The sequence below is a fragment of the Diadema setosum genome, chromosome 19 (genome assembly GCF_964275005.1).
Source record: "Diadema setosum chromosome 19, eeDiaSeto1, whole genome shotgun sequence".
Classification (NCBI taxonomy): domain Eukaryota; kingdom Metazoa; phylum Echinodermata; class Echinoidea; order Diadematoida; family Diadematidae; genus Diadema; species Diadema setosum.
The window spans coordinates 31,732,321-31,758,625 of NC_092703.1; the positions used below are offsets into that span (position 1 = coordinate 31,732,321).

The 26,305-nt window shown below is 40.1% G+C and overlaps 1 protein-coding gene across 2 annotated transcripts in view; it reads left to right on the forward strand.

Annotated features, from left to right (window-relative positions):
* The window catches only part of LOC140242544 (uncharacterized), a 43,088-nt gene extending 17,204 nt beyond the window's left edge, over positions 1 to 25,884 (forward strand). For both annotated transcript variants that reach the window (XM_072322284.1, XM_072322285.1), the window contains 2 exons: positions 19,871 to 19,988; positions 22,383 to 25,884. In XM_072322284.1, the coding sequence (XP_072178385.1) occupies positions 19,871 to 19,988; positions 22,383 to 23,197 (933 nt within the window). In that variant the 3' untranslated portion in view covers positions 23,198 to 25,884. The remainder of the gene's footprint in view (positions 1 to 19,870; positions 19,989 to 22,382) is intronic.
* Positions 25,885 to 26,305: the final 421 nt, after the last annotated feature.

The window sequence follows — 26,305 nt, forward strand, 5'->3', positions numbered from 1 at the left end:
CTAGAGAATACCCACACATAAGCGATAGTACATTGTAATATGACGACTGAACAGATCTTATTTAAAAAAAAAAGAATGATAATGGTAGTATATGTGCGTATTTATGTGCTTAGTCAACATAATTGCTGATTTCTTTAACTGAATTCAGTTCCTTAACACAGTTTGTGAATGAAGTATTCCTTTTTTAAGGAATGTTGGCAACCATTATAGTTAGTATTAGTGACGAAATGAATGGTCAGAATTTATGAATTCGCTTGATTTGATGAAAGATTAGAAAAATTAATGTACGTACTTCAGACCACACGTGCTCGACATTCTCAATGATTTTGAGTGAGAGTCGGTTTTTTGAGAGCTCTTTCAATTTACTGAATGGAAATATATTTCTTTTGCATACCGAGTCTAGAGATATGCCTTCTCCCCCCCCCCCCCCCGCCCCTCCCCCCGACAGAGATATTACTTTTATGACTTATCTTTAGAAACCTAACAGGAGCAAGCTCATGTGAAGTGGCGTGAAAGTCCCGTTTGTAAGAAATGTCCTCACTAGTATGCTTCCGTATTGCGGATCCTCCTCCGTTTGCAAATTGATTAGATCCTATGACAAATGAGTTGAACCTGATGTGTATCCGGTGTGATATATTATGACACGAATTCAAGCATCCGTAATGCAATCCTGGATAGACAGCTCTTAATATACATTCCCATTTGCAGAAGAAACAAACCCAGCATTAGTGCTTTAAAATAGTTCCAAATTGTGAGTTTTAGATAGAAACAACCCCTGTAAAAAAAGTGAATCCGTATAATCAATGTTAAGTATTGTTAAATAGACAACATGTGAACAATAGTTATGATAAAAATGTTACCAGACTAAACCGTCTACACTATGGTTTAATGAGAAAAATACCGATATCTCCTTTTATTTTAGGCCTTAGTGCGAAAATTTTATATGGTAGGATGTTTTGTGATACAACAGTCTTACACATATGCATTAAATGTGATATCTTGAACATTTTTTAAATCACTGTTCCCAAAGGTAAACAAGACCTGGAACAGGACTGATGATGAGAATCAACGAAAGTAGTCCTTCTCACTTTTTTTACATGTTATCTTTTTCGTAGGTTTTACCAGAAAGGACAGCGATCATGTGATTATTTTTTTCCTTCGTTCATTTGTAGCCAGACTTCGTTGTAACCTAATTTACATGGTAGATATCACTCGGATTTTTTGCTGTATCAAATACTCACATTATTGAATTTTGTACATATCAAACATAAATTTGCCCTCTTTTGATGGAAAACGTGTAAATGTTCCTATCAAGAACTTGTCCGGAATAGCAACTGCTTGTATGATAACATTCGACATGACATTCAACTTCAGACGTAAATAAATCACAAGATATCCAAGATATTTGCTTGGTATAAGGCCCTATCCCCCCCCCCCCCCCCAAAAAAAAAAAAATAAAAAAATAAAAATAAAATAAATAAATAAATAAATAAATAAATAAATAAAAAAATAGAAAAAAAAATGAATAAAAAACCCCCCAAACAATCAATCAATAACACATGTACACACAAAACAATTAAGGTTACGTAGACATAGGACGAATAATTAAAGTAAATCAGTTTGTTTTGTTTCATTCATTCATTCATTTATTTCCATATCAAAACATAAACATCTACAAATGTCAAAATACAATTGCCTTAGAACATTTATACATTTTGAATGGAGGGATCATAGAAAGCACACAAGAGGCTTGTTGGAAATGATCCCCTACAAACAATTATCAATACATTTCAACTAAACAATTATCATACAAATTCATTTGATAAAACAAATGTCAAAGATACTATGAAAAGAGAAGAAAAGAGGCAGAGGTGGAAAGAGGCAGAGGTGGAAACAATGCATACTTATACTTACAGTTTCAGATACATTTCATCAAAAATATGTTTTTTATAAAGCCTTTTAGATTGACGTAAGGTCTTGCTACTCTTGAGTGTTGGAGGAAGAGTATTCCAAAGAATAGGGCCATGGTAAAAAATGGAGGATTGAGTTTTTGAAATCCGGTTTAATGGTGTGTGAATATTTTTTGCATTCCTGGTATTATAATTGTGTATAGAACAATTCAAAGTGAAATGGTTGTTTGTTTGTTTTTTTTTTTTGGTTTTTTTTTTAAATCTTGAATTAGTTTGGCCACTGGTATGTAGATACAGCAGGGAGGATGCCACAGTCAGAAGTTTTGAAACAATTTTTTGGCATTCTGCATTTGGGATTGGTGTTCGCGATATTTTGTGGTCCATCGCAGCCGCGGTGTGGTGGATATCGTGCGTGAGCGCGATGTTTGTCATGTTTGTAGCATGAAAGAGAAACGATGAGCAGTTTTTGCATGTCCCTGGCTCCCCTGAGCATTAGTAGCTTTGAGTTGGCCCCACTATTGTGGTGATCCACATGACACCGGCTTGATGGTTCCCCCCATTCATACGGAACCCATCCGCCACAGACCCTGCACCTGCTCCAAGCTCTTGGGTCGAGTGGCGTAACAAAGGGCAGACATCATCATGTGTCAGTGCCGAAGACGACAGAATGACTGAAATAAAAATTTAATTTTCACTTTTCAAACCGCAGAGTAGACGTAGCAGAACATGCATGCGAGCAGTATTTTTGCAAGAAGCAACTTTCTCTCTCTGTGTCTTTACTTTTAGATGCATCGATATTTCCTCTTAGCCGATGCAGATGGAAAAGTCTGTGACGCAAGTGAAACGAAATCCGGAGATATTCTACCACAGCTGCGTGTAATACCATACTGCTTGTGACTCCGGACTTGACCGTTGTCGAACTTCACTGTACAATTTGCTCGTTTGTAGAATGAAAGGGGGGGAGGAGAGACAAGCAAAGGTAAAGGCGCACGAAATGTGTGACACGTGCGATTGACTGTGTGTCTATTATCCTAGCGGTCAAAGGTCATGATCTTTGTGATTTACAGTTGGAGCAAGGGTTTGGGTAAGCAAACATACGGCATCACCGTTCGACATTTCGCATTTTGGTCGCCGCTGACTCCACGGAGGGAGATCGGAGCTTTTGCAGGTAAACGGAGTGACGCGATGTATTATGCCTTCTACCACCTGCTCAGCGATCTTTCGTAATTGGCAATGATTTCCGAGAATCCTAATCTAAACTTCCTGAGAAACTCCTCGTCACGTCTCTCGATTCTTTTGGTCTGCATCTTTACCAGGTTACTACAAGCGAGGAAGTATACTAGTAGTAGTACCTCCTTGCAACAAGTGAGACTCTTAAAAGTACTATGTAGGCCTATAAGATGTCCAAGTGGCGGTAATGTCCCATTACCTTTTATTACCTCACGCCCGTTTCTAGTCACGGTCATCACGGTTCTACCAAGAAGGTACAGCCTCCTTGGTTCTACTACAGTTGTAGTAGAAATGCGGGGGTCTTGGCATGCTTTCTAAAATGTTTATCATCGATGATGCTTCACCACTCGAGCGGGAATGTCCCGTAATGTTACGAGGATGTAGGCCTATCAGAATGATCATCCGCACTCATGCTGTCTCGCCACTCACTTCTCTACCTGTTGAACGTCAGAATCACATTTCACACTGTTTACATTGCCGTTGGTATTTTTTTAACTGTCTTTTCTGATTACCGATTTCATCCTCATCGCTCCTCGAGAGCCAAGGGTTGTTGCTGTTGTTGTTGTCGTTGTTGTTTTGTTATCGTTGTTGTTTGTCATTAATGTTGAGTTCTCGGTCTCCTTTGAAACACAGAATAAGAAATTCCACTCTGAAAACGCAAATGTTGAATCAACATTGAAAAGGGCCGAGGAGCATTTTTTGAAGTGTGGCATCCAACTTTTAAAATAACATTTTAAATGTTGAATCTAGCAGGAAAACCAACACTTTGAAAATGTTGTCACTCCTCGGCCCTTTTAAATGCTAATTCAACATTTGTGTTTTTAGAGTGTCGGTTGCTATATTGAAAGATGAAGAAGTCGGGTCCTGAAGAGTTCTGAGAGATTGAAGGCACGCGGGAAAAAATGCGGAGAATGCGAATGTCGAAATAAATAACAACAACAACAAAGAAGCAAACTCCAACATTCGTGTTTGGGTTGCAAAAGATCGCCAAACCAGCGCGAGGGTTGGGAAGCGTTGTCAGTTGCTCGCGGGCGTCGTTTTTCATTTTGTGAGAAATGAAACAAAATGAAAGGAAATATCTTGCAAACGTTTCCAGTATTTCAATGCTCGTGATTTGTTCTTGAAAGTGTATAAAAAGCTTCGTCTTATGCCCACGACTGGCTCAAGATGTGGACGATGTTCGCAAAATCTTCGTGAAACTCCAAACAGATCCGGCCTTTTTTAAAATGTCTCGCATATTTTGTCTCTTGAAAGATGTGAAGTTCGTCCGATCATTTCTCGACCTATCCGCAAAGTAGATTTTGCATACTCTTTTGAGACATTCTCAGGAAAATGTGATGCACTATGTTTGGGGGCAAATCGGCAACACGAGACAACTCATCTTACGTAGAGCTCATGACGAAGTTGTCTGGCTTCCAACTCGCTTCATCAGGAGAAAAACAAATCTCGAATGTTGGACTTTGCCATATTTTCAACATTCGCATCCTTTTTTTTCACTCCATCCATCCCAAATCATTCGCGTGCCCCGTGGAAGGCAAGTTATATTGCTACGAATCCAATACCAAGGCGAGTCCGTGAGCATGCGTGAATGAGATACGCTGCCCTGTTTTTGTGCATGCCTGTAGACCGGTAAAATAGTGGCGTGTGGACAAGACGCGAGCAAGCGCGCGTGACCCCCGTACCGTGCAACACCCCTGGCTCGTGGCAGCTTGTTAGCGAGTCTTCTATGGCGAAGAGCTCCCGTGAGAGTAGTAACATGGTTAAGGAAAGAGTGTGGATTATGTTTGTGTATGGTAAAGCGTATGTATGTGATTGTGTGTTGTTTGTGTGTGTGTGTGTGGGGGGGGGGGGGTAAAGGGATGTGTAGGGTGCATCGTCTGTGCAAGTTGTGCGTAGATAACTACCATACAGGACAGAAGGGCGTGGTCCCTTGGCTTGTCTAACAATGAGAGGGAAAGGGTGTCTCGTCATGTGGCTCGCATTGAACAAAGCCATTTACACATGAAAATAGCGAGGTGTGAATGCAGGGAAACAGATAGAACTCAACATCTTATACCAAAGATCAGCAGAAGCTTTTGCAAATCCGGCTTCAGCTATTGAAATGTTTCAAACAAACTTTCGTAAGTTTTGAATACGACTGTCAATGCTAGGGGAAGCTGATGGGTAAGGCCATAGAACTTATAGTCCATACTGAATGGAACTGCAGTTGGTGGAGGAAATAAAAAAAAAAAAGAGTGCATGTAGCTTCGTTAAGTGTTGTCGAAGAGAAACAGCAGTAAACAACACACACACGTACAAATGAAAGCTAGTCATGTCAACACCACAGCCACAAGCGAAACAAACATCGCTGAGCACAAAACGTAGAAAGAGCTTGTACTCATAAATATGACAAAATGTATCATTGGTAATAGAAACAATGGCAAACTCAGCAAGGAAATTTTATTGTCTAGAATTTTTGCTATTTAACTTTTTTTTTCATTTGTCAGAGTTGATAACTTTCTAATGAAGATTTGGTTTCGAAGGGATTGTTAATAAATATACAGCAGCATGCAGCATAAAATAATAAGAAAGGTAGCAAAATATGAATCTCAAAAGAGGATAATGCATAATATTCTATTTGTTTCCTGATCACAGAGAGACTCTATACGACGTGATGTAATAACAGGTATCAGCGCAAAATTCAAGAGCGCTTTTTCATTCTAACTGGCACGGTTTATTTGGACTAAAAATTTGTACCATTTTTTGTATATATACCAATATCTGAGTTGGTACATTGTTGAGCGTGCATGGTATCAAACAAAAGGTTCGAAGATTCCTTTTTGATTTTTCTTGTTCACTTTCTTTAAAAGACTGATTTGGGATTTGAATCACGGAGATGCGGGGAGACTGAAACAGGTGGTGGATGTGCGTGGAGGCACTCCCTTGCTTGGAGAGTGGGATGCAGCTTTAGTTTAAGAGATTCTCAAGCTGATTAAAAGTGGAAGCCCTTCCGTATAAGCGATCAACCTTTAGTCTTCTTTCTAGCCCTGTATATTTATCTCTATCTCATGATGGAGTCGACGTGTTGAAACTCAAAGCATCCCCTCCCAATTAACAAACCCTAACCAGACAAGTTGAAAGGTGGGAGAGCTCAACAATTGCTACCAGGATAAAGCGCCTGGGATAAAGGGGCAGCTGAACGCGACAATGAAATGTCTGATAGAGGTCAGAATGCCTCGTAGTCGTAGCCACAAATTTCTACCAGATGAACTTATAATGTTTTCTTTATCCAGGGTAGCTACCTCTTCAGTGTTGCCACTGCTCTACCAGAGGGTCCTGCCATTATTATTACCCTAGAGTTGCCAGGTAGCCATTTATACACCTGGTTCGAGGGGGACGTTGTAGCTAAAAAAAAAACCATCTTGTCCAAGGACTTAAGCACTGAACGGGAATCGAACTCAGGTCCTCCGATTGGTAGTCGGGAGTCTTATCCACTATGCCACAGCGTCCCCACTGAATGAATACCATCATTATTATAGCAGGAAAATGGATCTTGAAAGAGATGCACACAATCAGAGTGTGTGCCAGCAGCTCTTCTCTCTTCGTGGAAATTAATAAATGACATCACCTGAACTTGATTGTTACTTCTCGAATTTGACAAAATACGCACTGCGAAAAACAACTGAGGATCTTTGGCGATGAAGCGACTGAGTCCCATTCCGACCCTGCCCCCCCCCCTCCATTTTGTTTGAATATCGAAATCCAATATCCCAATGTCCTGCAGTGGAAGAATCGAAACAAACCAATCCTCTCGCCTTTACTCGTGTTTACAGGGACGGCGTGTTATGCAATAGCTGACAAAGGAGATCTTCCCACGCGCAGAAGCTAATCCCCATGTCTGTCCACTTCACCATTATGTTGAGCACGGGACTAACAAATAGTCCATCCAAATTCTCGACCCACGCGCCACAGGTTGAGTGTGTACCTCATTAAAGGGAATTAATCAGCTACGCTTTCCTGCTGGCGCAACCAACGCAAAGCACAAAAGCAGCTGCTATATACAAAGAGTATTAAAAATTGACACAAGTAGTTCTTTCTCTCATATCACCACACAATGCACGATTATGACTTTACGTAAGCATACGTATACAGAATGTGTGAATATAATGTGGAATGTGTGAATATGATGTGCATTATTGATTCTTTATTCCTTAGGCCTATTCCTTTGTTTCATTTTTTTTTGTTCAGTCATTTTCTTCGCTTCTTCGTCTTTGTTTTTCAAGGAGCGTTCAACTCCGCAGCCAGTGACGGTTCTGAAAATGTTTCATCCGATAATTACGATATGCAATGTCTTTTTAGGATCTGATGTATGTCTCCTTAGCCGGTTATATAAGCATGCTTAATGAAATTCGAATCACAGCCAATACGATAACTTATGTTAGTCTATGATTACCTCTCGGAATGATATAAAACGTAGAAAAAATAAATTTGACAAATATGAATGATTATTACAGTGGAGAAAAACTTATTGCAGCGTCTATAAAGAAGTACTTATAAACGACGGATTTGGCAAGACATATCGCCTTTTATCCCAGTTACGATTTTTTTTTGAAGCTCCACTCTATACTAATTAACCTCGTCGAGTTTTGCGAAACTTACATGACAGGGTTAAAATGTGCCCAATTCCGCGAGACGGTACTGATGTGGGATAGATATTGTCAGAACAATCACCCTATAAAGTCTTGTATTTCCACAAGTCTTGAACAAGGCATCCTCACGCTATTTGAGAGTGGGTGTAAGAGAAATCTGCGTCATCTGTTAGCGAGACAAACCCGTCCCTTTAACTTGCGTAAATATTGGACATAGCCGTATTTACCCTTTAGTTGAGGAAAGGAAGCACAACGAAGACACGCATACACTTATCTTACTTACGCACTTCATATTGCACTATACTGGTAACTGCGTAAGATGCAAGCACACTAATGACGTAGGACACAAACCGATAGTGCAGTGTTGGTGTTGATAAGGAAATACAGTAAATTTTTAATCTCAGTCCTCGAGATAATTAGCTTTTAAGTTCACAATAGGTCAAATGAAAAAGCTTGTAGAAGTAATCAATTAAAAGCATCGCTTTTACTGCACTGTCACATAAGAAAACATGAAAGCAAGTTCGTGTAGAGCTGATTCAAAGCGAAATTATGAGGCTAGCAAAATGCATAAATTACGTTTCGCTACACAGCAGAAGCTGAAAGTTATTGCGATATCCATCAGAGCTAGCCTCTTCGTCCCTTCAACCAATGCAGAATAGATGAGACAAAAGCCTACAACCACCTATCAGCGCAAATGGGAAATAAGCTTCATTTTTAACTTATATAATTTCGCTTTCAAGTTTTGGATCTAAGAAAAATATGATTTTAATAACGCAGATAATGTGATATTTATACAAATAACACTGAAATACATTGTAGTATTCAGCGTTGAATTGGGAAACTTTCTCAACAATATCGGTCGTGAAGGAACCTTCATGTTCCGTGGAGTAACAAGGTCTAGCGGGATAGTCAAACGTCAAAAGCCAACAGACATGTCAGTGAAGTTGAGACACTATCTACTTAACACCAAGACATATCAAGTAGCAGCAACAAGCTACTCCTCCCTACGTTTAATTGTCCATTGTCGTAATTGTGTCTTCATCACAAAATAATTATTGTCCAGAAACTAGTCGTCTTCGTACATTTATATGATTATGGTACGACAATGTGGTGTCAACTAAAAGAAGAAAAAAGTTTGAGGGAAAAAAATGGGAAGGATAATCGCAAACGTGAGACTTTTTGAAGTGAAAGTGAGCTTTCCGGCTTTTCAAAGTCATTGATGTGTCGTAATGGCTATGAGGTAATGTAATGTGGGGCTGTTTGTGTTGGGGAGGAAGAATGAGCGAAAAGTCGTGTTTACACATAGTTTGACGTTTTATCCTTCTTAGTGCTACATGTTGTCAAAACTGAAAGCTCCGTGTTTCCAAACTGCCATCCAGTAATCGATTGTGGCACAAATCCCTGCCTGTTTCGTCTGATCGATATCCGGGGTCTTGTCAATCGATTCCCGGCTCGGTTCAGGAGTGTGTGATCACAAAAGAAACGGTGCCTTTAATATCCCATCGTGTTCGCTCCCTCCCATGCTACACGACTTCATCGATTTTCCGTTTTAACCTAAGACGGGACCGATCGACTTCACAAATTGATTGTATAATCTCAGAATGTAATGTTATTTTCCTCTCGTCTATTATGTATAAAACGAACTGTCGTCATGCAAGTCTGGCAGCTCGTAGCCTTCGTAAAAGACCCTCCCGCTGAAGTGAGGCAAGCAGAAGGGGAAGGGGTCTCAAAGAAAATGTATTCTATGGACAAAGCAAAATTTATTGCAGTAACGATCTTGAAGTGTAGCACCGTTTACAACGATACGTTTAGTGGACAACGGAGATCGAGAGCCCAAACTTGCACAAACTATACCCGCTTTGTTAGATGGGATTGTGTCTATAGTTGTGTGGCGTAGCGAGCCAGTAGAGAAGCTCCCATGCAGTCGCAATCACTTTATAACAGTGATTGGAGAGCTGGACCCTGTTTTGAGTCTTTACACCAAAGCTCGTGCTGCGGCCGAGCCGCGTCGCAGCCACGGTCCAAACTTGCTGTATACAGTGCGAGGCCAAGCCGCGGCCCAAATTGGACCAGTCGTCTTGAGGTGATCTCGGCATTGGCTAGGCCGAGGCCATATCGCATATGTCTTTTACTTTTCTTTCTGTATTTTCCCTTTTACGTTGATTGCGTCTTCTGTATAATGGACTCTTTATGTCATTTTCGTGCAATACTCTATCGCGTGCGTGCGAATCTGTGTGTTGTTTGGTAAATAATGCCAGCTCTTAGTCTTGTAGGCCTACGTAAGCTAGCTACCTTTTTGCCAAACGCAACAGAATACGAAGGGAAAGTGAGGAGCATCGACCGTCCTCATTACTCTAGGGCATATCCTTTGAAAAATTCTTGTGGGATATTCTTTGATGCTCTTCTGGTTACCTGTCGTTTTAGATTTTATCTATATCTATCCAGACCTTTGCCAACTGTAGCCCATTCCACACACACAAAAAAGTGCCCCCTCCGCGGGGACGAAGTCTTAACCTGCTACTTCTTTCATCGTTAGAGGGCGCTAATATTCTGGGAAGCAAAATAGTACTATAAGATGGTCTGGAAGTCAGGCTAGCTTTTGGTGTAAATGGCGCAGTCAAAAGCCATAGCGGATCGTGTCAGCACGAGGTCATTTAGAGATCTGCGATTTGTGATTATTATTCTTTACCTGGAGAAAGCCTTGCCCGTGTAGAAAGTTAAATTTCTTACTCACTTTGTCACTTCGACTAAATGAGATTTGCTTGATTCGGCCATCGGGCCTTCGTTACGATATATAGATGTATGCATGGACGTCTTCGGAGGGCACTGTCCTGGTTGGTTGTGGATATTTGCTACCAAACTCTACATAGTAGAAGAATTTGGTATTTCTATGGCGTGAATTGAAGAAATTTGGACAGATATTTAGAGACCCCTAGCTGGATGTTGCTTCTCAATGGTGGCTTGACTAGTCTCGCGTAACGACCCTCTGCTTACTCCCCTTGTAATATTAGGGCCTACTAGAGCGGGACGGTCTTCGACAAAGGTTAGTAGAAAGGCAGCATGCACGTCCGTTCTACGGAAGGCTTTCTGTGCAGCTTCATGCTAGTAAGATTAGCAACGCGCAATTAAACGTCAAAAGATGTCTTGCACTTTTCTACATGAAATTTCAATTTAAAAAGCAAATGTTATGCATAGTTTAGGTACGTACACTTCGCTTGGCCGTTGAAAACTTCCGTTTCGGCAAAATGATCGCATGTTGGAGTCATCAAGGAAATAAATTTACCCGAGCACTGCGGACGTACTACACTCGAGGAAAGGAATTGACACGTTATAAACGAAAGAGAAATCGATTGCTATGATACACAGCGGAAATGAGAACTAAGTTGAGATTGAATCACTGAGCTCTGCTGCCATCACATTTTATTGGACGTGGAGAGCATTTTGCACGTGAAGATGTTAAAGAGATCCACAAGGATCATCTTCCTGTAAATAAACCAGAGAACGCTTTGTGTGTATGTATGTATGTGTGTGTGTGTGTGTGTGTCAAATTTGAAATCAATATCGGAACGAGAAGGGATTACGAGTGGTATCATTCAAAATAATGGTAAGGGCAACGCTGATCACAGTAAACATGTTTCAGATAGGGCACATAATAATGATAGTAGTTGTCCTGCATGTTCTAAAGATAAAACAGTAAATTTCAATTGACAGGACCTACATTTAGATTCAGAACAGGTGTTACTGACTAGAATTTTGTAAATGTATTGAAGAGAGAGAAAAGACCATGCTCAAATATTATCTTCCCTGCCAAATAATGTACAACTGTATCGTGGTATAGTAAGTTGGAAGTCTTGTTATCATACGTGTTTTTTGCCTTAGTTCAAAATTATCAGTCATCACATTGTTTCAGCAGAGTGGTTAGTCACTTTGGTTGAAACAAAAAGGAAGACAAGAGCCCCACCCTGTGTTGGAGTATCCTGCTTGAAGGTATGATCTAATGCCTTATTATTCTGTTTTTAAAAAGATCGAAATTATGTCAGACATCAGGACAAAAGAATACGAAACTGACGAAGAGTAAGTACGCCCACAATGTACTTAGCATCAGCGTATGTATCGTGGGATTGTTAATTGTGTGATCTGTATCAGATCAATCGATTGTAACAATATTATGACACCATGGCATTCACAGATAAAACCGATGAGACTGACAGGCTGATAATCGGTTATATTGCTGGGAGGGTGTACGAAACAAGCTGCTGCACTCTCCGTGCTGAAATTCCTCCATAAAACTCCTTTGTTTCCCCTGTCAAACTGACGAACGGGAGAGCACGTCTTTGGCAGTGGGGTTCAAAAGTAGAACTCTCGATTCTGTTAGTATGAAGATACTTATTCCACGGAGATCATTTTCAGCCCCTCGTGATGATCGAAGAAACAACAGAAATTGTCAAATCCCTTGATAGTGTAGTCCTCCTAATTGCATTAGCGCGTCATTCGCTCGATGCCATTCTGTTAATTAATTTTGGCGTTTCGGTGGAGTTAAGTGACGTCCCGCGCCAGGAATAAGGAAGAACGAAAGAAAGTGAAAGCTATTATTATTATCCTTTACGTTTTATCTTCGCGCAAGTTTTTCCTTAAAGGCAGCAGCCATTTTGGCTCGTCCTCCATTTATCAACAGTTTTCAACTGTGGGGCGAAATATCAGATTTACAGAGTGATTAACAAAGAAAGATTTAAACACCCCTTGAATTTATTCGCGTTTTCTATATAACACCTTAGAAGTTTTTGATCGCATCGAAGCAATGTTAACATATACCGCACTGACCAACTCGGGAGAGTTGTCATGTGTTAACCAAATTTAGCTTTTCATTATTTGACATGCATAGAAGTAAATACTCTTTAAGACCGCAGTGTTTTTTTTTTTCTAAGCTGATGAATTATTGGTTATATCAGTCATCATTGGTTATACAACTATGTATCATTATGGCAAAACGCATTGTATATCTCTGCTGTAATTTGCTGATGTGTATAGGCCTTGAAATCGATTATTAGAACAATATATCGCCAACAGAGGGTGCTATGATAGATAAAGAAATGTTTCGCTATGGATAAGCATGATGTATGTCGATAATTACTTTGGTAATAGGGCAATTAATATATAATAAAATCAAGAGTGTCATTAGAAAACATCGCAATATTCCACGGCCCAAGTTTTGATGGTAGTTTAAGTTCAAGATGAAGGCAGTATGGCACATAAAATACTCAGATATCCCTAAAAGTGACGGGCGGTCGTTATTGTGGTTAACCTCCTGCACGGGACATGAATATTAGGAGCGGGTAAAAGGCAATGTTGAAGTACAACAAAATACTTTCAGTGATAAAAACAGAATGAGAGGTAAGTTGGTGACCAGGGGTCTGTTTTATGAAAGTTATGAAAGACTTTTCGCTCATAGGACACACTTATGAGAGACTGCAGGAAATGGATGTGAAAGTATCACATAGCTACATACGAGCGAGATTTATGTAAAAACCTTTATGCGGTGACTTCACGAAACGGCCCCCATGGTTATAAAGGTACAAAACTGAAGCAAAATAAAGGAAGGTAGAAAGACCGAAGGATGGAAAGAAAGAGAGCGAAGGAGAGAAGTCAGTCAAAATGACAGTTCATACTCAGCATTGATCAAGCATCCTGGTTAGGTCCGCAAACTTCGAGAAGGTGATTGGGGTGTGAAAGATGTCGGCAAATGACACAGCACGTAACAAGACAAAATTGGAATACAAGCGACAGAAAGGGAGCATGACGTCTCCATGGGCGGTATATCTATAGTGCCTTTAAAGAACGCTTCGTGTGAATCATCTCCAATCGCCACAGTAACGCGTTTAACGAGTGCAGGAAAAATTACTCTATCCAGCTGTACCTCGTATATGCATGCGCTTTCTTTCTAGCGAGACTGGAAATTTGCTTTGAAGCTGATGTACGTATTACTTTCAACTCACTTCTCTAGTGTAATTCCTCTTTCTGTTGGTTCATTCCAATCAACTTGATCGAAGGTTTAATAAGGTAAAATCATTCTGAAATACAAGCACATACACTGTAATACATTCAAGTGATATGAGCACACATTTTGTGCAGATATAAAAAATGATGCTGTGTTCGCTATTTTCTACTACTAGATAGAAAGTGATTTACATTCACGAGCATAATTTAATAGTTATTATCTTGCTTTGCATTCGCGCTGTTGATGGTGCATGAAATGTGCATAGCATAGATGTCACTGTTTCGCGAAAGGACGTAATTTTAAACACTCGATGATTACTCACTTAAGTATGATTTTCTAACTGAATATTTAAATATACCTTTTATGCTTGATATCGTTTTTTGTCAAAGTCAACATGAAATTGAGGCTATATACCTTTAACTCAAAATCGAAATAATCAACCTAATTTCTTGGTGCACATAGTTGCAGGCATTTAAGGAGAACAAGTAAGACTGTAAAAATCTGAAGAGAAATGCTACTATAGGTCAAATTTCATTTTCTCCTCGTTTCTGCCGATTTGTTCCTTTCAATTCTCGGCTCGACAACCACTTACAGTAATCACACCTCACTTCGCTTCGAGAGGAGAAATGAAGCGGTTAAAAGAAAAAAAAAATCGTGAAAAAGACGACAACGGCAAAACTGTCCGACGCAGGAGGGGAAAAAAGTATGGCGGGAAACGCATTGAGGTGTTACGGTAGCGTTGAAAATTGGGTATCTCTTCTTTTGTTCTGGGCACGTTCGATGTCATCTTCTGCTTGTTTTTTGTCATTTACGCACGATTGGGTCTAGAGGCAGAAGTGCATTGTGTATCAAAGGGAGGGACACACAACATCTATAGGAGTAGGCTCCGCTCTAATATTTGTCCATGATATCGATTGTACTCTCGTTCGTTTTCTCCTTTTTTTTTTCAGTTGTCCATTTGTACATTTTTGTTCTCTGTTATTATGTGCACGTGTGTACTTGCACCACGGTGCAGTCGCATGATCGGCGTGTTAATGCTCGATGTGGTCTTGCTCAACCAAATTCAAAAGATGGTCCGCATTTGTTACCGAAGTAAATAAGACAGCGGTATAACAGTGGGAAGAATGTGTTTTCATTGCAGCAGCGGTATATGCAGTAATAGAAATAGTAGGAGTCGTGGTATAGTACTCATGGGGTTGTTGTAGCTGCATAGTAGTGGTACAGTAAATAGTAGTAGTAGTAGTAGTAGTAGTAGTAGTATAGTAGTAGTAGTAGTAGTAGTAGTAGTAGTAGTAGTAGTAGTAGTAGTAGTAGTAGTAGTAGTAGTATAGTAGTAGTAGTAGTAGTAGTAGTAGTAGTAGTAGTAGTAGTAGTAGTATAGTAGTAGTAGTAGTAGTAGTAGTAGTAGTATAGTAGCAACAGCAGCAGCAGAATAGTAGCAATGAGAGTAGTAGTGCCAGTGGTATATTAAAGGCAGCAGTAATAGTGAATAATCACCTTGACACCTTCCCCTTTAGCCTTTAAGATAGTGTGTGCATATACATGTAGTTTGAACGTTGCTCGCTGAAAGTATTTTCATTTTTTTTTCTGCTGTTCTGTACCCCTTCCTCTTGTCGTCTTTTCTTTTATATTTTAATATCTATAGACATTTTCTGTTATAATTTACCAGCAGTTACTAATTTGTTTCCCGCTCATGACTTTCTTTATCATGACACATGAATGAATGAATTGAATAGATAAAATGAAGTACATAAAAAGATCCATATAGAGATAATGTTGGTCTCAAGAAACACACTATTTTTTCTCTCGATAAAACGTTCATTGCATTTGATGCCTGCAGGAGAAGTTTGATTTTAACCTGTTTTGACCCGTTCTTCTTCTTAAAACAAGCAAAAAACAAAACAAAAAACAACAAAAAAAAAACCCGATGCATTGCCTCTCAACCACCCACTACTGTATGATGAAGTATCTCACTATTGCTCGTTTTATATCAAATATATTTCTTTTTATAATTTTGCTCCATGGGCCCCGTATTTACACGTATACCACAGATGTATAGCATGGCAGAACAATTAGTGCAGTGCCCCAGTTTATGATCATCTCGCTCAAGCAAACGCTTTGTGTTTATCACTAAAAGTCTACAGCGCTGAGAACATGTACAGATGTATAGAGACGAAGGGAGAAATAAAAAGCCATGTTTGATAATGTTGCCAGCATTGGTAATCTCTGTTTAGGCTGTCTCTGTTAAAGGTACTGTTTACCATTGGGAGCAATGCTTTAATAATTGTTCGAGATATCACATTTGATGCATATCTGTGACTCAGTTGTATCACAAAACATCCTACCATTTAAACAAAAATCGCAATAAAGCCTAAAATATAAGGAGATATGACATTTTTTTTTTTAATGAACCGTAACTGAAGACGGTTTAGTTTAGAAACATTTTTATTATAACTGTTGTTCACATTTTGTATATTTAACAATATTTAACATTGATTATACTGATTCAAATTTTTATATTGGTTGTTTCTATCCCTAACTCACATTTTAGAACTATTTTGAATCACTTTGTCTAGAGCTGGGTTTTTGTTTCATAGCAGATGGTAGATAATGTCTTTAAGCTGAAACCATCGCTACGTTTCCATTAAATCATTTATTACACAAAATTCAGACAAGCACGTCTACACGACATGCTTCGGGCACTTTGTGCGCCATTCACATCTCGTTTCTGAATGCGCTTAATTTCCGTCATGAATGCACTCTAATCAATCTGTCTTGCACAGCGAATAGAATTGAGGGAGGTGGAAAGACGTAGGCCACACGCTGATCTGAGTGGGTTGAAATTTCAGCTAAAAGTAGAAATTCCCCAAAGATGGAAACATAATCTGAATACCACAATATGGATGCTTGAGAGGGATTTTGAGGGGGGAGTGAGTAATCATAATCGTACATTTACTGAGTGATCTCATCAATAGAACAATATGACAATAAACAATTAGGTAATTATCTACAAAATTAACCATCTCATGTGAAAGGGGAAAATGTCATAATACTTGCATTAAACACGTTATTTCGCTCATAGGGCTTATATACAACATTGCCGTGCAGACTTCGCCGCATAATGAACGAACGATTGCTAAGAATGAGTACAAATCATATAGAAGGCTCCGTCCGTCTATCGTTTCCAAGGGAAGTCACGTTTTATTTGGTCTTATATCAAGGCAGCAAGTCGTAAAAATCTCGCCTGCACAGAGGCGTAGGTGTACGTGACGTTCCACAGAAGGAAGTGGCATGCACGGTTTAAATAGCTCCACCTACGACTCCATCGCAACTTGTGTCACCTGATAACATTGATCGAAATAACTTATACCTTCTGATAGACCTATCAATTGCTGTATTCTGATTCTTAAACTAGAATCTCATACTTCACTAAGATAGTTCTCGCTATTCCTCAGAGCTTTCACGAGATTCTTCTGAGGTCTATGCGACGAGCAGCAGTAGCTAAATTTACGCAAAATTAATCTTGCCAACAGAATAAGCCAGTTCGTAGTTTCACTTTGCACATGAGTAACAAGGTCATTCGGACCAACAGGCGTGTTGGTTTTTAAATTTGTAATGATTATTCATGAAAATAATACTTATAAATGCTGCTTGCCAGCACATCCACCTGACAGCAAAAGTGGTATTTGGCAATATCAATAGAAAAAGAGTGTCAATAGTACATTCAATGCAAAATAATGAAATGGAAGCTTTCCCAAGTGTAAATTGACGGATCATTCTGCTCATCTGGTCTACGTAACTCTATTCTTTGTTTGAACAGGATTGATGAATCCCATAAAATGAACGTAAAGCTTATGCGTAATGTCGCTCTGAAAACGAGTGAAGTGCCCCTATAACCGACTGTGAAAAGAGAAAGGTCATTCGGACCAATGCGCCCATGAGCTAACTCCGAACTGGCTTATTAGTGGCGAAAGAAAGGAACGTGAAGAATTGATATCTTTCCCACAATCGGCATATCATTCATTCATTTATTTCTATATCGAGGCATAATAAGTAACATTTACAAAAGTCCAAATGCAATTGTCATGGCATACGTCTTGAATGGTGGAATCATAAAAAGCACATGAGGAGGATTATTGGAAACGATCCCTTTGGTATTGTAGCAGTAGTAAATCTGATTTGCTTGAAAATCGCAAACATTAATTGTCGAGATAACATAGTGATTAAGATTATTACAGGATTTCGTCTTGAAGCATGATAAAGATGGACAAAATGTCATGATTTTTCACAAAGTAATGTCTGCCCATCAGACACCGAATCCCAATTAAGATTTTTAATGTGAAGTGGTCAACGCTGCGCGTCTCGTATCGTGTTCACCATTACTCGCGTGCAAAATGTATGACTCAGTGTGAGCAATGGGTAGAAGCCTCGACAGCGCCACTCTCGCGTAACCATGAACCTCGCATACTATACAAAAGCCCCTTGATTACACTCGATGGAATTCTGGACAAAGAGACGTGAATTTGTGCTCTCTGCGTGTCGAGAGGAGGTATAGCTTTTTTCATCAAGAGAGGAGAAACGGCCTTAACTTGTGAAGCGATGAAATGAAAGGTGCCGTATTCACGGTACGGGCGATTTGCTCACGCTATTCTTCAGATCGAGTGCAGCGGGCGTTGCCACAATGATGGAACGTTTGGTTGAATACAGTTCGAAACCCACCCGCGTGTACCACTGTTATCATTACAAGGTTTATTCATCTCCCCACCATTTCTTCCATCTTTCCATTCATTAACGAATAACAGAAATCGATCAGTATTATGGCGAGTTTCATGACAATGCACTTTTCCCCCGTAGGCTCGGATTCGAATAAAGAAAGCATAACGATGTGTTATCATGTAGGATTTTCAAAGTTTCCAGACTCCAGAGTTTCTGCTTTGTGGCGCTGTATTTCATGTAAGGTGTCTATTAATTACTATAGAGTGAAGTATCATACAGCGAGTAATAAATCATATAACAGGAATTGGGCTTTTACGAGAAGACAGGCACGATGAAACCATGTACTTTGCTGTTAATTGGTAGGCTATACGTTCACATTACGACGTGGAATAAATTGGTTAGTCAAGATTAAATTAGTGCGCGGAGGCGAGGGGGGGGGGGGGGGCTAGGGCTAGAAGGCACGATTTTTTGCGGAAGATTGATATTTGCAATCGCCTATCGCAAAAGTGGTCTCAATAAGCCCTTCCTTCCAAGCCCTTCATTCCATACAAGGGTAAAACAATATGATGATGATGATAATGATAATAACAACAACGGCAGCAGCAGCAGCAGCAGCAACAACAACAACAACAACAATAATAATAATAATAATAATAATAATAATAATAATAATAATAATAATAATAATAATAATAATGATAATAATAATAATAACAATAATAATAATAATTGATAATAATAATAATAATAGGCAAATAATGATAATAAATAAAGTCTTCTTCATCCAGGGTAGCCTCTTCAGTGTTGTCACTGCTCTACCAGAGGGCCCGCCATTATCATTACCCTATCGTTGCTAGGTACCCATTTATACACCTGGGTCGAGAGGGACGTGGTGGCTAAAAACATCTCGAGTAGCACTGGGCTGGAATCAAACTGTGGTCCTCCGATGAGAAGTCGGAAGTCTTATCCGCTTTGCCACAGTCACGACTACACGACTACACTGAAAATGATGATAGTAATAAAGATAATGACGATGAAGAGGGTGACGATGAGAATAATGGATGCAATGATGAGGACGTGGTTGGATGAGACGATGCGGGGGGGGGGATGGTGAAGAAAAAGCAGAAAAAGAGAGAATAACGAGATGGAGGGACGGGAGAGCAAGAAGAGTCGTAAATAGTGAAAGACTCGTTATCAGCCCTTTCTGCATTTGAAATTATAGTAAATGTACTTCTCGATACTCATTCCTTAATTCTGTTGTGTGGATTGTGAAACATGTTGTTTACATATTTGATAAAGCAGGCCGATAAAATCCTGAGTGCAAGAATGTCGTAGGATCCTCTTTCACGAGATTTACCAAAGATATTTCTTTTCTTTCAACCCCAATCAAGACTGTCGGTGTTGATGAGGCGAGTCTCTTGGAGACAACAGTGGCTTTCTTCAGGTCAGCACAAGACGAACCTGGAGGTGGGCCCGGCTCTCAACGTAGAGGGCGACGTCATGCATTTGGTAAGAGTCTCACTTTGGAAGGAGTTCCTGCAATAACACTAAATTTGGAATGCACAGAAAACCACATAGCGTTGCACACACTGTTCAAAGTCTCTAGTCCAGGACGGCATATTAAAATAGACTCTTTACTGACTGTACTACCAAAAGGTACCTTGAAGCAAGCCAATGACGGCTATAATAGAATGCAAAGTAAATCATAATCATTGTTAATTTGATAACGTCAGTCATGTCAGTACGGTAAGTTCAAATTTAATCCATAATGTTCGAAGCCATTTAAAAACTTATCTGTTTGTGCATCAAAACGTCACAACACACACACACACACAAACAAACACAGATATATATTTTTGAAAGGTTTTTGATAAACCCTACACTAAAGATAAATCCTCTTAAAATACCAGGATAAATATGAGATGAAATTATCTACGTGGATATCAAACGTGAAACTCTCTGAATGTGTCGTATAATCATTTCACCCCGCCCCACCCCCCCCCCCCCTCAAAAAAAAAAATGGCGTAAGAGATTACATGTATTTTATGTACGTCAATTATTTTATAGTCATCTGCCAGTTATATGTTTCTCTGATGTTTTTAAGTTTTTAAAATCTTATCGCCTCCATTGTGCTGTATACCTTCGTTCTTGGTCTTTGTGGCTTTCGAATGTCTCATGGGTAGTACCTGAAATCAATTTTTATCCTTATTTGCTGCTTTACGTGTTGACAAGTGCATCATATGCCATTTCCCCTCACCAATTCCTCTAGTGGAATCGAAAGGGGCAAATCCTTCATTTCGACAAATTGTGTGCGAGGAGTATTTCCCTCCTCAGTCTGTGGACACGAATCCTCATCTTGAATAGGCAAACATCATCTCTTTGCCCATCGATGGATGGCGAGGGTTCCCGGGGTTCCTGCCGCTCTATTGACACACTATTCTCTCCCGTTTCCTCCGGCGAGCGTCGTGTGTTTGACAAGGAGGCTGGAGCAAGCGCGGCAGACAGGCAGAACGAGTCATGATCGATAACTCTGGATGGCCAAAGGGGCAGTTTTAGCGCCGTCTTCAGCTTCAAGATTCCGTTGTGCACTGCCGGCGGGGTACTCTTTCATTTTCTTCCCAGGCTGATTTCACGCGCTCTCTCCTTGCGCTTACCAACCTTGTAAACGATGCATAATGGGGGGAAAGCTCCACAAGAACGGCCACTCGATTGTCGCTTAGTAACCCCTGATAAACAAAGAAAGTAGAAGGACCTGCGCTAGCAAGCAGCAATCAATAATTGTGACATACACGACGTGGTTTCTTTGTATATTGAACATCTTAGACCCAATGTACTCGATTATTTCCCCACATTGTCAAGCCGACATAGGCCGGTTATGTAGGAGTTAGGTTGTAGGTTCGTTTCGATAGATCCGGCCAAAAGCAGCCCCTGATTTCCTTTCTAATCAATCCCTAGGCTGTGGAGATGCTCCAAGCATTTGATTGCATATGCCTTTGAAGAAGAAAAATTAAACAAACCAATGTGTAACTACTCATCTTTTGGAAAAAAAAAAGCAAAAAGCAAAAAACAAACAAACAAACAAACAAACAAACAAACAAAAACCAAGAACTCTAGCTTGATGATTACCGAAGAAGCAGTGCGTCCCATGTGCGTCCTCTGTTATTATCGCAAGGTGCTTGTTTTTTGTCTTCAAGAAGTTCAAATTCAATTTATCATGTTGTTGCTGTGTCAAATGCTATTACTCTTTCAAGCAACTACACGAGAGTAGGAGGATAAATCAATCCTCGAACATTTTCAGGAGATACTAAATATTGTATCAGCCTGAATATCTAGCCTTGTACTGATTTTGAGCCTTTGAGTATTGAGCCTTTAAAGGGATGTTCTCAACAAGCATGAAGACGCTTCTGCGACATCGCGCCCTCTATTGGTAGAAATTCAAACAGCTTGTGACGCAGAGAATTGATTTCAATATAGACCTACAACAGTAGGTCTATGATTTCTAGAATGGATCTTTGCGTAGGCTAAGTGGTGTCATTGTGACCTACAGAGCTCATTGAGTGAAGTCTCACAACTACAACAGAAAATACCGTTTGCCGATTATTGCTAGTCGCCTGGGGTAACCACCAGGGGTCGGCATCATTCGCCCGCTACGAAGGAGAAGAATGAGCAAGCCATTATTCTAGCATCCTTGCTATCTGTATGGTGACAGTGTGTATCTTCAGTAACATGGAGAAGCGGGAATAGGCCTATGTCGAAAGATGAGCGTAGTTGAAGTCTTCGTATGTATGATCATAATACGTGACTGAACTCCATCCTTTGATACAAGTCATAACATGGGTTGTTGCTATTGCAACCAAAATAGTTAATAAATTACAACGTCCATTTTTGCTTTGTTATTTCCAGGCTCGCCTCCCGACATGGACCAGACCAGCAGGCCACCTGAATCGTCTGAAGACGGCTCACCTACCGATGCCATTCTCGCTGGATTTCAGGATTGCATGGAAGAGACGATTAGGTATCTAGTTGACGTCGAAGGGTTTTCCCCGGACGACGAAGTTGTGGTCGGTCTCACTGCGCACCTGCTGCAGGTCAGGGCTACGCTTGACATCAACAATGATTCGACAGCTGCTGCTTCGTGGTCGGGTCGCTCCAGAGACGGTGAGGGTCCGACGGAATGCGAGGCGACCACCAGTACGCAGACATCCCCGCAGGAGAGTAACACTCTTTCCCTTGCCTTGGCCTCGGAGAGCAGACAACCATCGGCTGTGACAAGTGCCGCCAGAACATTACAGGGCGGAATACTAGCGCGCGGCCTTCCGCCCGCCCACTACATGACACCACTGACTGTAGATACTAACCAATATTACGCCTTGCCCTCCCCGCTGAACCGCACGGCTATGGCCTGCGCCATGAAACCCTCCGAACCCCTCCTCACTGTGGCACAAACCAGGCCGACACACGCGACCCCGACCTATAGTACTGCCGCTGTGGCGTCCTCCTTGAGCGGCCAGTCCGTCACGGCCACCACGTCGTCAGCATTTCCCAGACGCTCGGGAGCGGTGACCAGCGTTCAGCAGCAGTACCAGTCCGTCTTGCCGTCCAATGGATGTTTGATCCCTTGTGTCCCCGCGTCCGCCTCGGCGCAGAGACCGTATGGATTCAACCTTAACTATGTCGCCCCCTACGTCGTGGCGTGGGTGAGACCAGTCCAGGAATAGGATATGCAATGCCACAGTGAGGTTCTTTTTTCTTTTGAAGTGGACTCACAAAAACAAACTAACTCAAACATGTGAAATAGAAACACAAGAAGAAGGAGCTGACATTTCCATTGCATACATTTTGTAACTTGGGGAAGTAGATCACCTTGATACAGTATTTCCAGAACTGTTAATTAGGGCTATGTGCCAAATAATATGTTTTGACAGTACGCATATCCTTGATGTCCGCCTTGTGTTATTCTCTAGAATAAAAGGCGTTCTTTGTTAATGGTCGTGCCTGCTTATTTCTGGACTTCCTCATTATTTTTCAATGAGAATTATTCACAAAGTCTGGAGACAGCAGATATCCTCCAGCTCATCAAATCCAGCACAATATTATCTGTTTGTGAGCACTGTGCAACATACTGATTAGTGCCAATTATTACTTGTAATCAGCCTCTCTAAAGGTTCTGCAAGGTTCCCCAGATTTTGTTCTTGTTTATGTTATTAATTCACTCGAAATAAAAGTACTGACGTCATGATACAGATCTCACAGAATCATTCGTGACGGCAAATGTCTGGAAGCATTTTAGTTTCACGTACTCAAAAAGGAGGTTACATTTTCAGGCTACCGTGAGCTGGTGACTTAGGAGACAATTTTATCGGTGCTGCTCCTGAATATGGACTGGCTTGTATTTCCAAAGATGTGAAATGGTTGATGAGTAAATCAATTATGACATCATAATGACCTCGGATTATCCATGTTTCAACCAACTACAGCTGATATCCACGATCTGTTTCAACATCGATATAGTTCACAGTGGCCATGTAATATCTACCTGATAGATAAGATCCTCCTTATCGATGGAAGTCAGCAGATACCTTAAGAAATAACGAAAGGAAAAATAAGAGAATACCTAGGGTACCCATAGGTATCCAACTCAGTTTCAGTGTTTCTTCAAACGACATGGTCAATAGAATTTAAGGTCACATGTAAGGCATCTGTTGTTTTCAAGGCTGGAGTGATACTTTGCATATTTCATGTCGATCTGCAGAGCATTCATTCTGCAGGTTGGTGTCGTTTTTTCAGACACTAAGCGTTGTGTGACATCGGTACAGAAGTTCATAAGATACCGAAAGTTAATCTACATTTGCATTTTACATTTTATATACGTTACGATTCCTCGATACCATGACGGTAACTCCCGTGGTATATTCCTTTCCTTGGGAGGGACGATTTTTGTTTCTTTGACTGAATTTTTTTCCGAAATGCCTGAAGAGTTCTCCTACTTTTTCAATGTATCGTCGAATATGGCGCAAATGATATGATAAAAGTAGTGTTTATTTCATCTTCACGTTTTAAATATTTTCTGGAATATGTAATTATTTTCTTAAAGTTCCCGATCTATATAACAACATTTTCTCGATGCCAAGTTTAGCTCTAAGCAAAATGTACTCCTTGCAGCAACTACGCCCTTCTTTCGCCTTACGTCGTTCTTACTCATATGAGTGACATCATCACAAGCGTCATCGTATTGACAGTGCTATTGAAATTAAATGTTAAGCTCTAAAAGATATAATCACACATTAACTGACGTGAAATAATCTTCTCCTTGTTGAGACTCGGTCAAATAGTCGCTATGACAACATACCGGTACACGTAACTGCGAACTTTGCAAACCAAACAGATTTTTGTTTTTGTTTTTGTGTGTTTTTTTGTTCGTGTGCATATGTTTAAAGATGCATAGAGACAGTGCAAGAAAGAGATCAAGATTTTGACGTCAACTTACCCATTCAATATTTGGGTACCAAAATTGAACTTTGTTAGCATGTGGAGTAAACGTCTTGACAAAAGTTTCTGTAATAACACAGGAGAAGAGTGTATTTGAAGAAGATAGATATTCGTCATACCCCACACTATCACTAAAAAACCTTTTTCCGCAGAAGCAGCCATTATGTAAAATTCTTACGGAAACAAGCTGAGGGCTTTCTAAAACAGATCACGATGTAGGCCTACTAAATGCCACGGAACGTATGCAAATGAAGTGATTAAGCGACGCTTTTTTTTTCAATTGATTAATTGCCCGATTGCGATGTCAGGATGTCTGGATAGAAATAATTAGTACTGATTACATGTTACTGCACTTGCATGTTGCTCAGATTGGATTAGAATATAACAACTGAGTCCTTTCTTTTCTTTTGTTTAAGGCACAAAATGGTAGTGATACCATTGTTGAATATGCCAATACATGTATGTCATTTTAAAGCCGGTTGTTTTGAAGTTTGCAACCTGAAACTCGGAACTGAGTCCAAACAGAACACTTGAATCCACTCTAAACCTTACTGAATTTCGACCATGGTATTCTGAACGCTGGGTTTTGTCTTTTTCTGTTGATCACGTTGTATATTACTAGTGAACTTTAGATTTGCGACGTACGAATAGGTTATGATGCGCGTCCTTCCGGATTGGAAGCAATTGGACAGTGGGAGCAGTTGTTTCACGCATGTGCAGAACATGATTTTGTTGCCTATAGCCACGTCCGAGGATTTGCGTCGCAGATCTAAAGCTCCCTGTAATGGTTGTTAAATAAACTGTTACTGGTGTTTATGTTTTTACACGTTACATCGTTGTGAAGTTTGTACAGCATGAAGACATGCCGGACTGCATGCTTGTAAATATGTAAAAGAACCTTATTAAACATTGGGATTTGGACAAAAGAAAAATGTGTGTTTGTGTAATGGTGTCAAACGTTTGGGAAACTGTTGTGGTTCAGCTATCAATGAGGAATTTCTCACAAATATGCATGTTTGTGGGTTCGGTAAATGCAGGAATTTCGTTGGAAACGTCAGTGAAGTTCGAGTAAAATCTGACAATCCGTTCAAATGTTATGAGTTTATAAAGTTAGGTTGGAGCAGTGTGCATTCATCGCTGGAGAATTATGAAGACTACACAAATTATCCGTGATGTCAGAGTAGGTCAACCATTTAAAGAAAATGTAACAAAAATTCCACAAATTTCGGCGTGTTTTTTATGAAAAGAAGAAATTCCCTTCACAATGACATAACATACATGTATACAATGTATGTCAAAGACAATATTATTCCCCTTGCCTTCTGAAAGTGGTTAAG